The sequence below is a fragment of the Nanorana parkeri genome, unplaced genomic scaffold, assembly GCF_000935625.1.
Source record: "Nanorana parkeri isolate BGI_ZX_2015 unplaced genomic scaffold, ASM93562v1 scaffold81, whole genome shotgun sequence".
Lineage (NCBI taxonomy): Eukaryota > Metazoa > Chordata > Amphibia > Anura > Dicroglossidae > Nanorana > Nanorana parkeri.
In genome coordinates this window covers 2,257,947-2,272,333 of record NW_017306349.1, presented here as the reverse complement: position 1 = coordinate 2,272,333, position 14,387 = coordinate 2,257,947, and the positions used below count along the sequence as shown (strand labels likewise).

Sequence of the window (14,387 nt, the reverse complement as noted above, 5' to 3'; positions counted from 1 at the left end):
GCAGATGGTAAAGAACCTAGAAGTCGAAGCACGTGAAGTTAGGAAGATGGGCCCAGATGTCCTGAGATCTAGAGGCGGGGACCACATACCGTAGTCAGGAGGTAATCGTCGGCCTGAGCCAGGAAGCGGAACCCACTGGCAGGAACGGGTCGTAGTCCCAGATCGAGGTACAAAAGGGGCAACCCAAGGTCGAAGTCAAAGTCCAGTCCGGGTCGAGGCAGGCAGCGGGGTTCAAGAACGGGAAGGCGGGCCAAAGAGTCAGCAACAGGAAGTCAGGTGTGGGGTTTAGGAAATAGCAGTAAACACAGGAGGTTAGGCGTTGCACCATATAGGTAGACTAACTCAGCAATGAGCCATTGCTCTGACTGGGCTTTTATACCCAGTGGGGAACTAAGACCACCCCCTGGTTGCCGAGGCAACCAGGAAGCTTCTCCATCCAGGAGCCAATGGCAAGAGAAAGGCAGAGGGTGTGTGCTGGGAACTCACCCCAGCAACGCCCACACCTGACAGCTGTAATGAGCGCAGGCGCACTACGCCTGTCCACCGCGCATTGCGCGCACCTGCCCCGGATTTTGCGCATGCGCACCCCGCAACCCTGGCTCCAGGAGTCCTGCCAGGAAGGAGAACCCATGCCCTCTGCCGCACATGGCAACCCTGAGGAGCGGTAAGACCCCTGGTACCCTGACAGCTTATATGTTAGGGGAATAAGAAGAACAAAATACTTTTTTTTTTTACATACAAGTCCGGTGGTGTATTTTTTTTTATTTAAAGTTTTATTTATATGCTCCAGGCTGACACAAAAGGCACATATCAATGCAGCTTTGTATTTATTACAACAGCACACGCGGCTGGTGCATGTGCCGCATCACGTGACCCAATGAGGTGTGTCGCCTGAGGCCCTGCTCTTGCCCTGCCGGTCAGGGGCGTGCTGTAGAGCAGAGCTTTCTAAATCACAGGGCGGGATGGCTAAAGAATCCAAATCCCTTTTTGGCAGGAAAATCAGCCGCCGTACATGTGTTTCGAATGCGTATTTAGCTGTTTGCGTGAAGTTCGGGTTTTAAGAGCTGGTTAAATGTCCTGATGGCAGCTCCGTGCAGTAAAATAATTACGCAATGGTTCAAGGAACATTCAAACTTGAAAAAAAATAAAATAATAATCACACTTGGTTAGAAAAAAAGTACAAATAAAAAAAAGAGAAAATGTTATGAAATTTCCCGAAATATTAATTACAAGGCGCACGGGCAGAATGGAATTGTTCTCACGCGCTGCACGTGGTCAACACAGTCAAAATAGAATAACGGTCTGAGGGAATTGTATAATAATAATAATAAAAAATTATAATAATAATAAAACTAAATAAAATAATAATAATAATAGCCAGAAAAGAAATGCAGACAGTGAAAACTGTAGTGCTCCCTCACATTGATGGATGATGGTAAGTGCCCCTTTACATTGGTGGTCATTGAAGAGCTCCCTTAGATTGGTGGTCAGTGGAGATGGACTCCTCAGATTGATGAGCTCCCTTACATTGGTGGTCAGTAAAGAGCTCCCTTATATTGGGGGTCAGTGGAGAAGGGTTCCTTAGATTAGGGGTCAGTGGAGAAGGGCTCCTAAGGATGGGTGATCCATGGAGAAGGGCTCCTTACATTGGTGGTCAGTAAAGACCTCCCTTATATTGGTGGTCAGTTAAGTGCTCTCTTTATGGTTGGACAGTAAAGACCTTCCTTAGGTCAATAGAGAAGGGTTCCTTAGATTGTTGGTCAGTGGAGAAGGACTCCTTACATTGGTGGTCAGTAAAGACCTTCCTTAGGTCAGTGAAGAAGGGCTCCTTAGAGTGGTGGTCAGTGGAGAAGGACTCCTTACATTGGTGGTCAGTTAAGTGCTCTCTGTACTGGTGGTTAGTAACGAACTCCCTTATATTAGTGGTCAGTCGTGTATGGCTCCTTACATTGGCGGTCAGTTAAGAGCTTCCTTATATTGGTGGTCAGTTAAGTGTTCTCTCTACTGGTGGTCTTCAAAGAGCTCTCTTGGATCGGTGGCTGGTAGAGAAGGGCTCCTTAGATTAGTGGTTAGTGGAGAAGGGATCCTTATATTGGTGGTGAGTTAAGTCCTCTCGTTCCTGGTGGTCAGTAAAGTACACCTTTAGACTGTTGGTCAGTGAAGAAGGGCTCCTTAGATTGGTGGTCACTGGTGAAGAGCCCCTTAGATTGCTGGTCAGTAGAAAGAGGATCCCTTTACATAGCTGGTCTTTGGGAGAGGGGTCCACTTACACTTGTGCTCAGTAGGAGACCTGATGCTGGTAGTCAGCGGGAACAGTGCTCAGGGGGAAGAATGCCCCTCTAGATAGCTATCATTGGGGGATATCTAACCCCTAGTTACATCTTTAGTTCCATCACTTGACATGATTTCAGAGGGGCTGAAAGTGTCATCTGCCAAGGAGTCCCTAGGGTTACCTAGGGTTCCACAGAGCCCACGTTAAAAAAGGATGATCTAGAGGAGAAGCTAGATGCCATTAGAGAACTAATAATAAAACTACAGAAGAAGATTCCACATTCTCTCCATTCTCCTCATCCACCCCAGATATAGATTCCATGAAATATCGGAGAGGAGCCACTTCTCTGGGAACCCCTAAACTAATCTTCTGATCTGCAGCTCACGGCACGGTAAATATGGTGTCACAATTTGCTCACTTTGCCTTATATGGTCATTCTGACGTATCTTCTGCAGGCTGAAGGTTCCCGGGGTAGACCAGCCACTTTTGTCCTGTTCTGCTGGCTCAGTGTGGTGACCTTAACAGCTGGAACTTTAAGCGTACCATCGAGGCTGACACCAATCGGCTCAGCGGTACTCAGTCAGTGGTAGCCACCGAGGAACACTAGAGGTATCATGGGATGAATATAAATCAGCTGCTATGGCAGAACCCCTGGAGACCTCTCATAGAACTCTCATAGAACTCACGTGTTCTGTAGAACCCTGGTTGAGAAATCCTGGTTTTAGACTATGGATGAGAGGTAGGAAACCTTGGCACTCCAGTTGTGGTGACACTACAAGTCCCATGGGGCATTGCATGACTCTAACAGACAAAGGCATGACTCCCAAAGGCTCCCCTTGGGTTCCATGAGGGTTCTCCAGAGGTTCCGCACAAGATTTATATTCATCCCATGGTAGCTATAGTGTTCTCAGGGGCCAAACTGTAGAAAGCAGATTGACGGAGATCTGAGCCCATCAGTTCTCCTTTTGCCCAGTCACAGGCTGGAAGAGGGAGAAGACCTCTAAGTGTTACCTGATTGCAATAGACGAAAATCAGGTCCCCTGCCAGATAGGGGTGTGCTGTGTGGCAGAGCTGTGTAAATCTCTGGATGGACAGCAATACAACTCCTTTGGTGGGTAAATGAGCTCCCATATATGTATTTCATCTGAGTCTCCAGCTATTTGTCCGGAGTCCAAGTTCAATTTTCTTTGGACCATTCAAGAAAAATGTGCCCCGGGAAAATAAAAGTTTATCTGACTTCAGCAGGAACTGTGCAAAGTGTGGAAGCTATGCTACATGGGAAAATCTGTATCAGAGAAGACGTTCCCATCGCCGGGTGCACATTCATTCCGGTTATTATGACAGGAGGAAAAGGAGGCCCCAAAGGGTAATGCATGGATTAAGTGTACTCTTTGTTTCAAGCTCATCCCCGTAGAGGTCATTTAAGGACAGAACGTCAATGACACCATCAATGTGAGAGGCCCCTTTGTTTTATTCTATTAAAGAGACCTCATCACCAGCAATATTTGCCTGCATCCTATTTCCACTGCACTCTATGGTTCTATAAGACAGCCCCCTATGTCACTACTATATCCTGCAGTAAGGTAGGGGCCAGTGGGAGGAACCATAGCACATGGTGGGAGGCCTGGCTGTCTCTCCTCTCACTCCCTCCTGGCTCTCTCTCCTCTCACTCTCTCTCCTGGCTGTCTCTCCTCTCACTCTCTCCTGGCTGTCTCTCCTCTCACTCTCTCTCTCTCCTGGCTGTCTCTTCTCTCTCTCCTCTGGCTGTCTCTCTCCACTCTCTCCTGGCTGTCTTTCCTCTCTATCCCTTGGGTGTCTCTCCTCGCTTTCTCTCCTGGCGGTCTCTTTTCACTATCTCCCCTGGCTGTCTGTCCTCTCTCTCCACTGGTTGTCTCTACTCACTCTCTCTCGCAGCTGTCTCTCATCACTCTCCCTTGGCTGTCTCTCCCCGCTCTCTCTCCTGGCTGTCTCTTTTCACTTTCTCCCCTGGCTGTCTCTCTTTGCTCTCTCTCCTGGCAGTCTCTTCTCTCTCTCTACTGGCTGTCTCTACTCACTCTCTCTCCTAGCTGTCTCTCATCACTCTCCCTTGGCTGTCTCTCCTCGCTGTCTCTTTTCACTTTCTCCCCTGGCTGTCTCTCTTTGCTCTCTCTCCTGGCAGTCTCTTCTCTCTCTCTACTGGCTGTCTCTACTCACTCTCTCTCCTAGCTGTCTCTCATCACTCTCCCTTGGCTGTCTCTCCTCGCTCTCTCTCCTGGCTGATCCTTGCCTTGATCCTTGAGTTGGCCAATGCCCAACTGAAGGCGCTCACATGGTAGGTTGATTTGCAGGCTCCAGGTAGGAAACAGATTCACAAAACTGGTTTGCCTAACAAAACTGTATACAGTGAGGCATGATGACAACGTTCTGAAAAATAGATTAAAGGAGAACTATGGGGTCAGGGCTTTTCCCCATAGTTCTCCTTAGGGTAACGGGAGGACAAAAACTAGCGTACTCCCGTCACCCTAAGCTCAGTATATAGGGAGCTACAGCTCGCGGTATTCTGAGACGCCGCATGCTGAAGCGGATCCCGACAATTGTGCCGGGATCCGCCCAGCTGCGTGAGTGACAGCTGGCTCGCCAGCTGTACCCGCCCCCTCCCTTGTCCGATCTGCCAGTCAGCGCTGGCGGATCGGAGCGGGGAGGGGGGAATCCAGTATGTGGATTCTCACGGTATGTGTTCGCTCTCCTTTAAAAAATTGAATGATCATCCTGACGAGGGCGGAGAGAGGAGGAAACGAGGAAGTAAAACATTTATGCAAATTTCCTTTTAGCTTTAAGTCTTTTCATAAAAAAAAAAGAAAGACTTAAATGAAAGATTTGGGACCATTATCTCATTACAGGGCATTGTTGGATCGCGGCTTAGACCTTAATTAGTTTTGAGAGTTACATTTGGATGCTTATAAAACAGGCCTGGATGGGTATCGGAAATCCTTTCAAACAGGTCAAGCTTGTACAAGAGCGACTCGTCAGACAAAAGAAGAATAATACGGAGCAGAAGAAATCCGAACTGATACATTGTTAATGAAATTCATCCTGGGATACACGGGATTACCAATGAGAGGCTTTCCGAACTATAAAACTAATTATTTGCATTTTAGGTTCATTGTAACTTCTCGCATTCCGGATTTTATGGTGTTTTTTTTTTAATGAGATGATATGCAAACGGGAATTATTCTGTCTATGATTTATTTATCTATTACGGGTTACTACGCTTACAGTGCTGGCTGACATACACTCACCGGCCACTTTATTAGGTACACCTGTTCAATGGCTTGTGCGGCCGTATTCACACGGGAAACGGCCGGCACATGCAGCTCCCGTGTGATTAGTACGCAGCAACCTGTCCTTCTCTATGGGAATACGCGGCCGTACGCAGGCCCTATGCTCACCCGCCCTGCACGCTCGTGCGGGTGCACGTACTTGTACGCTGACAGGATGGATCCGAGCCGGGTGTAAGACCTACGGGGGGTTCCCGCGTGCGTTCCACGCTGGAGCGCGATGCTAAGGGGAGAGTCTCTACGGCTCCTCCCCGTGGGACGTGACGCGTTGCGTTCCAGGGTGGAACGCAGAAGCCGCCGGGCGTTTCCGCGCGTCCCACCTCCGTGATCGCGGGCTATTTAAGGCAGTACATGAGGCTGATGCGGCGTTCCACAATTGAGGACCTAGCGCCCTGTAGCCCCCCGACGCCTCTACTCACCTTAACCTGCAATCCTGGAACCAGACTACCTGGGACCTCCTTCTCAGGGCCAGCTCGCCTCCATACCTTGTCTGGATCTTCAAACGCAAGTACCCTATAATGGGATTTTCACAACCGCAATCTTATACCGCTTGATTGATTGACTCTCTCTCTGACTACAAACCGAGTACCTAGGGACTGTATTCCTACTAGCTTGTATTGAACCAGCTGAGAACCGTAACATAGAGGATTAGGGGGTACGTTACACCGGGAAACCCGCACCCATACAGACCTGCACTCTGGGTGAGTGAGGGCAGCGTACAGCCGCGTGCTCCCATAGAGAAGGACAGGGGCTGCGTACTAAAGCGCCTGTCCTTCCCGGGAGCTGCCCTATACGGCCATGCACGCAGCAGGGACCTGTACGTGCCGGCCGTTTCCCGTGTGAATGAGACCTTACACAAATAGCTGATCAGCCAATCACTTGGCAGCAACTAAATGCATTTAGGCATCTAGACGTGGTGAAGGCGACTTGCTGAAGGTCAAACCGAGCCTCAGAAAGGGGATTGCCATAAGCCATATCACAACATCACCTCTAGCTTCCCTATCAAATGCATCAGATGTGATGTAACCAATATCGGACAGGTGAATACCCTCTGTTCTACGGGTGTTGCCAATCTGAAACTGTCCAAAGCTTGTACAGGGAGGATTTGAAATCGGGATCCAGTATTGGGTCCATTTCAGCCCCTTAAACACCCTAGAAGGCTGCTTATACGATAAGTATGATGCAGTTAAGAACACCACCAGCATATTACGCAATGAACAATATGGCCACACGTTTGTGGACGCCTGACCATCATAACTAAAATCTTGGCAATTAATATGGAGTTGAGCCCACCTTTGCAGCTGTAACAGCCTCCACTCTTCTGGGAAGGTTTCTTACAAGATTTCGGAGTGCGTCCGAACATTTGTTCCCATTTAGCTAAAGGAGCATTTGTAAGGTCAGGAATTAAGGAGAAGACCTGGTCTCTGTACAGGTCCCTAAATTGCTCCACACCAAACTTGTCAAACTGAGTCTTCATGAACGTAGCTTTATATACAAGCGCACGGTCATGGCAAAACCATGCTATGACCTAGTGTACCTTGGTCAAGGAAATCTCCCTAGTGACCTAGTGTATGCTGTAGCATCAATAGTACCCTTCACTGGCAACACCTAAACTAAATCATTTGGAGAGATGTCCCTAGATGTTTGGTCATATGGTATATTTGTTAGATTGGCATGTAAGAGAACAGTTATTGCGTCGCGCATGGGAAACAAAAACTTACGTGTCTATAAATCGCCTGTGGTGACTAGAGATCTTAGACTGTGAGGCCTCTTCAAAAGGTGGGTCTCGAAGAACCTTGTAATGAATGGGCTTGCAGTTGGCACACAGAGGACAGTTAGGCACTGAAGTGATCATAGCTGCATCAATCTCCATTTGGTTGTCCTTGGTGTGGATCTGGATACCATACATCTCTACCGTAATGTAATCCAGCTTAATTGTTAGTGGAACGTCACAGAAGATGTTCTGAGGTCCCAAGTGCAAAATCTCCCCATTGACTAGGAGGATTCGGACATCCACCTCAGCTCCATTTGTGTCAGATTCTGTAGTAATAAAGGTCACCCAGATTGTAAGGGTTTGCGGGATCACCGGATATAAAAACTCCAGCTGCAGATAGCATCCAAGAGATTCAGTGCAGGCAGGAGGGACAGAGTTGTCGTTGGCTCCAGGACTCCATGTACGGACACTTGTTTCACATGGCTGTTCCACGTCCGGGCGTCCTAAAATACACAGAAGCCTCAAGTAAGATATACTGCAAACTAATTTCTCAGTGTAATAAACAATCAAATAGGGTAGACCACATCCAAAAATTATTGAATATGAGTAAAACCATGGCGGACTTGAATGATACCCATATGCAATATCTTCTAAACCAGGGGTGCCCATTAGGTAGATGGTGATCTAGCAGTAGCTCTCAAAGCTGATGCTGGTAGATCAGGAAGGGTGTGAATGGCGGCCCCATTATTCCATTTTGGTATATTTATTTAGCTGTGCGCACATGATTACTTATTAGCCGGAGTCTGCTGAGCCGAGCTCCCCGACACCTTTCTTGTGGATACTGGTGGTTGTAGTGCCATGCATTACATCAAAGAATATTAGTATACACAGCCTGTAGCACTGCACTGTTTGCAAAATACAGCAAGGTGAGCCAGGAAACAGAGCGGGGAGAGACAGACAGGGAGAGCAAGGAGAGACAGCCAGGAAAGAGAGAGAGAGGAGAGACAGCCAGGAGATAGAGCAAGGAGAGACAGCCAGGGGAGAGAGCAAGGAGAGACAGCCAAGATAGCGAAGAGAGACAGCCAGGAGAGAAAAAGAGGAATGACAGCCAGGAGAGAGTGAGGAGAGACAGCCAGGAGGATGAGCATGGAGAGACAGCCAGGAGGATGAGCAAGGAGAGACAGCCAGGAAAGCGAGGATAGACAGCCAGGAGAGCGAGCAAAGACAGCCAGGAGAGCGAGGAGAGACAGCCAGGGGAGAGAGAGAGAGGGAGGTTTTTTTTTCCATTGGTAGATCTCATGTAGCTCGTCCTTCAAAAAGTAGATCTTAACACAAAAATTGTGGGCTCCCCTGTTCTAAACACATCATGCTATGAGACGTATACAGCAAATGTTGCCGGATCAAACACACATCCTGAGAGACTGTCTCATTTGTCAACTGGGCCAGCAGAGGTCACAGTAAATACTATCTCGAAAGCTATGTCCATAGGTTATATGCATGCATACAGTTCATATATATCGAGATATGTTGAATGCTGGTACTCTCGGTGATCGAGACAAAACTCAACGTGTTCCGCAGAAACTATTCAATCTGCTGCTTCCTTAGGTGAGTAGTAAACAACAGCATCAATCAGCAACATGTGCTGTAGTGAACCATTCATGTGAACCTTAGATGACAATATGAATCCCAGTCCATATTGGGATCTTATTAATAGTTAACTATTAATAAGATCCCAATATGGGCATGAATTAATCAAACATGTCTATAGTGTACAATAGGTAAATTTGAGGATGTAACTGGTGGTGGTGGTGGATTCATGGTGTGGTTTCCCACTTCTAGGCCACTTGCTTTCAGCTGTTATCTGCTTTTTTCTTTTAAACCATTCAACACAAACCATGGTTGGCTCTTATTGTGAAAGAATCCCAACACTGGGAACATATACTTATCATTTCTTAGCACATACCTGTGTAGTCGTGGAAACTTTCTTCCATCATCTTCTGGAGAAAATCAAATGGAACAAAATGTCTTACTTTACTTCTAAATTGGACACTTAAAAAAAATGTGGTCCCTATAGATCAACAATCGCACCGTGTGGAAAAAATGTTTGTGTACTAATAACAATTACAGCTATATGAGCTTTGCTGGACATCCCATGCCAAAACCATGGGCTTTAATATGGAGTTGGCCTCCACTCTTCTGGGAAGGTTTTTGCAGAATATTTTTAAAGTGTGTCTGTGGGAATTAGAAGCTGTTGATCTGCGCTTGTGGATAATGAAACAATATTAGAAATCTGGGAAATAAAGCTGCCACAATAGCAGACTGAAAAGCCCCAAGAAGATATTTAAATATTTTGCGGCGCTTAATTCCCTATAGTGCTTATAACTAAATTAAAAGGAAAGTGTGTATTAATTTAGTTATAAGCACTATAGGGGATTTAGCGCCGCAAAATCTTTCAATGTCTGTGGGAATTGGTTTCCATTCAGCCAATTCTGAAGTAAGGTACTTATGTTGGAAGAAAAGACCTGGTTCACAAGTGGCATTCCAATTTATCCCAAGGGTTGAGGTCAGGGCTCTGTGCATGATACTCAAGTTTCTCCACATGAAACTGTTCAAGCCATGTCTTTATGGCGCTGGCTTTGGAAGCACAGGACAGTCATGTTCAGTTGGGTTGAAGTCAGGACTCTTTGAAGGATACATAAGTTCATCCACATCAAACAAGTCAAACCATGTCTTTATGGAGCTGGCTTGTTCACAGGGTAGTCATGTTCAGTAGGGTTGAGGTCAGGACTCTTTGAAGGACACATAAGTTCCTCCACATCAAACAAGTCAAACCATGTCTTTATGGAGCTGGCTTTGTTCACAGGGTACAGTCATGTTCAGTAGGGTTGAGGTCAGGGCTCTGTGAAGGACACACAAGTTCCTCCACATCAAACAGGTCAAACCATGTCTTTATGGAGCTGGCTTTGTTCACAGGGTACAGCCATGTTCAGTAGGGTTGAGGTCAGGGCTCTCTGCAGGACACCTAATTTTCTCCGCACCAAACTGGTCATACCATGTCTTGATAGAGCTTGGACATTAAAATGGAGTTGTCTCCCATATACTGCTAACACTCTTCTGGGAAGGTCTTCCACACGATTTTGGGGTGTGTCTTTGGGAATTTGTGGCCATTTGTGAGGTCAGGTATTGATGCTGGATGAGAAGACCTGGCTCACCATCTCCATTTCATCCCAAAGGTGCTCCGTAGGGTTGAGGTCAGGGCTCTGTGCAGAACACTTGAGTTCCCCAACACCAAACCGTGACTTTATGGAGCTGGCTTGGTACACAGGGGACAGTCATTGTGGAACAGAAAAAGGGCCTTCACCAAACTGTGACCACAACACTGGAAGAGCAACTTGTCTAACATGCCTACATATGCTGTAACAGTACCCTTCACTGAGAAGAAAAAGTATGTTTTGTTTTTTTCTGCAATGGTACATGTCCTCTATGGAAGTGCTCATGCTTTTTTCTAACCAACTGGTCTTGAAAAGGCCAGACAAAAATGATAGGATTCGGCTCCCATAGACGTTAATGTGGTTTGGGTGCTGTGCTCGGGGTTTGCTGATTTTTGAAATTTGCTTGGTTTGCTAATCACTAACCCGGCATCAGTCTCCTGCAGTCCCTGTACTGAAGAGCTCAGACAAGGTGAAGGGAGAAGCAGCAAAAGAAGCCAATGAGAAGAGCCAAAAGCCGCCAATGAGAACCCAACGTTGCTTGGTTTGCTCATCACTATGCTGGTATCAGTCTCCTGCAGTCCCTGTACAGCAGAGCTTAGGCAAGGTGAAGGGAGAAGCAGCAAATGAAGCCAATGAAAAGAGCCAAAAAGCTGCCAATGAGAACCCAACGTTGCCTGGTTTGCTCATCACTAACCTGGCATCAGTCTCCTGCAGTCCCTGTAAAGCAGAGCTTAGACAAGGTGAAGGGAGAAGCAGCAAATGAAGCCAATGAGGTGTGTTGCAGTGCAAGCAGAATGCCGATCGGAAACAGAGAGGAGAGAGACAAAGAGATGAGCTCATGACTGTGCTGCTTCTCTTTTCATTGTCCAGTCAAAGGGTGGGGGTGGGAAAGCGACTAATACTGCAGCAGAGAAAGATCCGGTTCCCTCTCCTGCCAGACAGGACCGTGCTGTTGGGCAGAGCTTGTAAATTTCAGGACTGCATGGGCAGAAAAACAAATCAGGGAAAACCGCACTATTACGTGTATTTTAATCCGTGTATTTAGCTTCTTGGCTGGAGTCGAGCTTTAACATACATTCATAACACAATGTGCGGAGTTACAGTACATATGAGTCATGTCAAAATACATTCAGGAGACAGAGATGACTAACAAGGGCTTACAAATATAGATAAGACCGTAGTGTCTTCTTTGATTGCTGTTATTGATTCTAAAAATAATTCAGTTACTGTTACGTCTCTGTAAATTTCAATTAGCTGCAATATGGATTTCAGACAAACAGTCTAAAACGGATCCATTTGTCCGCGGCAATTAGGGGAATCGCTGGTTTTAATGCAGCATGACGTCTTTTACCGAAAATGCCGTAACTGCTTTTAAATAGCATCAAAAAATTTGTGCATTCTAACCGAATAGTTTAAGCGATTGAGACAGAATAACTATGGCAGCGCGTAAAAGTCAGACGGCAAAACCAAAGCGAGATCATAGAATGGTATCTATTGGCATCTAATGGTAATGGATTGCATAGCCTATGTTTTTATATATTTCGCATCACCTTTCACCATCTCGTGGAGTCACGGGGCGGCCTAACGAAGTCATCTCGTGGAGTCATCTCGTGGCCCAACGAAGTACTGATGGGGTGGTCATAATAATCTGGCCACTCAGTGTATATATATATATGTTGTGGCATTGCGTGGCAACAAAAAAAACCTCACCCCTAAAAATGATTGGTCAGATAGACATAACAGCTGTCACTCAATCCATTCACAATCAACCCAGTCGAGAGGCGATTATCTCATGTTTATGGGTAACATAAATGATATGCCACCAGCAGATGGTGCTGCAGACAAAATCTGTAGAGAAGATACCTCTGCGTTAATTAAACCCTCTCTGAAGAAGATCCTAAAAATACTTTTTAGGGAGAATGGGTTAAACTAAGACACTTCTCAACTATAGTGAAAAATTTAAAAAGAAACTCAGTCGGGTGGAAGGATATGTTCTAAACCCAATATGCTGGAAAACCATGGCATACATTTTGTAGGCACCTCAGGGCACTGGCTTTCAAATCTTTAATTAGGGGTTAGATGAGACGTTTTGGAGATTCCAGGATGCTAAACTTCTAAGGGTGACGAGTAAGGTGCTGGTTCTTCAGACTGGTGGCTTCTCTGAGGGTGCGATGAGGATCCCCGTTAGGTAAGAGTCATACACGTGTAAAGCTCAGTTTATTGATGACTGGTAAGATGAATTTTGGGGGGCTTTAGGCTCACCCTTCTTCAGGGATCTTATTGATGTACCTCGGCATATGCTGTGAAACTGTTTGGGGGCTAGGCGAGACGTTTTGGAGGTTCCAGGATGTTAAACTTCTAAGGGTGATGACTAAGGTGCTGGTTCCTCAGACTGGTGGCTTCTCTGAGGGTGCGATGAGAGTTACCTCCAGTTGCGAGCCAGATCTTTTCATTCATCATCTGTAACTTGACTAAACAGGCACAAACTCCCACTGGCTTCCTCAAAAACCTTGTGGAAAGCCTTCCTAGGAGAGTGCAAAGAGGGGCAACTCCATGCTAATGCCCATGGTTTCGCAATGGGATGTCCAACACGTTCACACAGGTATGATGATGATGTCAACAAACCTTTGTAGGATCGGCCGAAGCTACGGCCAGATCCTTCGGCAGCTTTGTGAATAGACCCCATAGTGTATATATTTCAATGGTGTTAAATATAACATTAATGATACGTCATTCACATGTTGGATTGATAGTCTGATATACATTACTCTTACCTTCAGCCTCCCTTGGACTCCAATGCCCAGAGGGGCTGCATGGCACTGGGGAAGATGCATTGGAAGCGTACTGGACCAAGTGCCTTTTCTCGACACACAAATGACAGGCTGATCCCAAATCTCTAATGAAAGAAGAAATGACACCCATCTTATTATTACATTTATCACGTACATAAACCTTTCCTTAAACAGGCTACATTAGCTAAACAGGCCCATTGCTTATATCGTTTAGTAAGGTAGTAATGGCTTCCCATTGCCCTTGTTGTGTTTTTAATACCTGGTGTTTTCCAATACATTAAAGTAAATCTAAACCTAAGAGCAAAAACTTAAAGGAGAACTATGGGGTCAGTGCTTTTCCCCATAGTTCTCCTTAGGGTAACGGGTGGTGATAAATAAAAATGTAAAAATTAAAAAAGTCTTTAAAAAAAACAAAGAAACAATGAAAAAAAATTAAAACTAACCCTGCTGCCCCCGTCATCTGGTTTCCATTCTCCATGGGGGTGGGGCGGTTGGTGGGGAGGGGGGTGTATTGAGGAACCTGGCCTTGGGGCAGCAGGGAGAGTAGTAAATCCAGCCCTGGGTCTAGTTAGGCAAACAGTGAACCCTTGAGGGCCCATCTCTTCCCCTCTGCTCCAGCTGTGAAATGCCCTCATGGCTAATGCCAGAGAATGGATGGCATTAGACGTGATGATGTCACAGGTACTTAGACTGCCGGAGCCCTGGGGGACGCTGTGGGGACTGTGCTAGCAGCCTGGCGGGACCAGAATCGGCTGTGTATATTCTGAGCCCCATAGAGAAAAACAAGCACTTAATCTTTGCAGTGCGGGGGTTGCACTATTGCAAGTAACTTTTTGCATAGCTGAAGTTCTTCATTAAATATGGTAGCTGCATTTGTTTCCTTTTTTAGGTTTTTTTCCCTATTTTTTTCACCAGGTGAATATGCCAAAAACACACTTCCTGTCCTAGGGCGACAACGCTCACTCACTGTATGCACTGTATATACAGTATGGAGGACTCTGTCACCATAAGACAAAAAGTGTGTCAGGACTATAGAACAGCCCCTCATCTTCATAACATGGGGGGGGGCATCAGCTTACA

General features: G+C 46.3%; 1 protein-coding gene across 1 annotated transcript in view; it reads right to left on the bottom strand.

Moving 5' to 3' along the window:
• Positions 1–14,387, bottom strand: part of PAPPA (pappalysin 1) — a 190,509-nt gene that overhangs the window by 89,219 nt on the left and 86,903 nt on the right. The window contains exons 9-10 of the mRNA XM_018576975.1: positions 13,290–13,411; positions 7,311–7,806 (exon numbers count right to left, since the gene is read on the bottom strand). Of these exons, the coding sequence (XP_018432477.1) occupies positions 7,311–7,806; positions 13,290–13,411 (618 nt within the window). The remainder of the gene's footprint in view (positions 1–7,310; positions 7,807–13,289; positions 13,412–14,387) is intronic.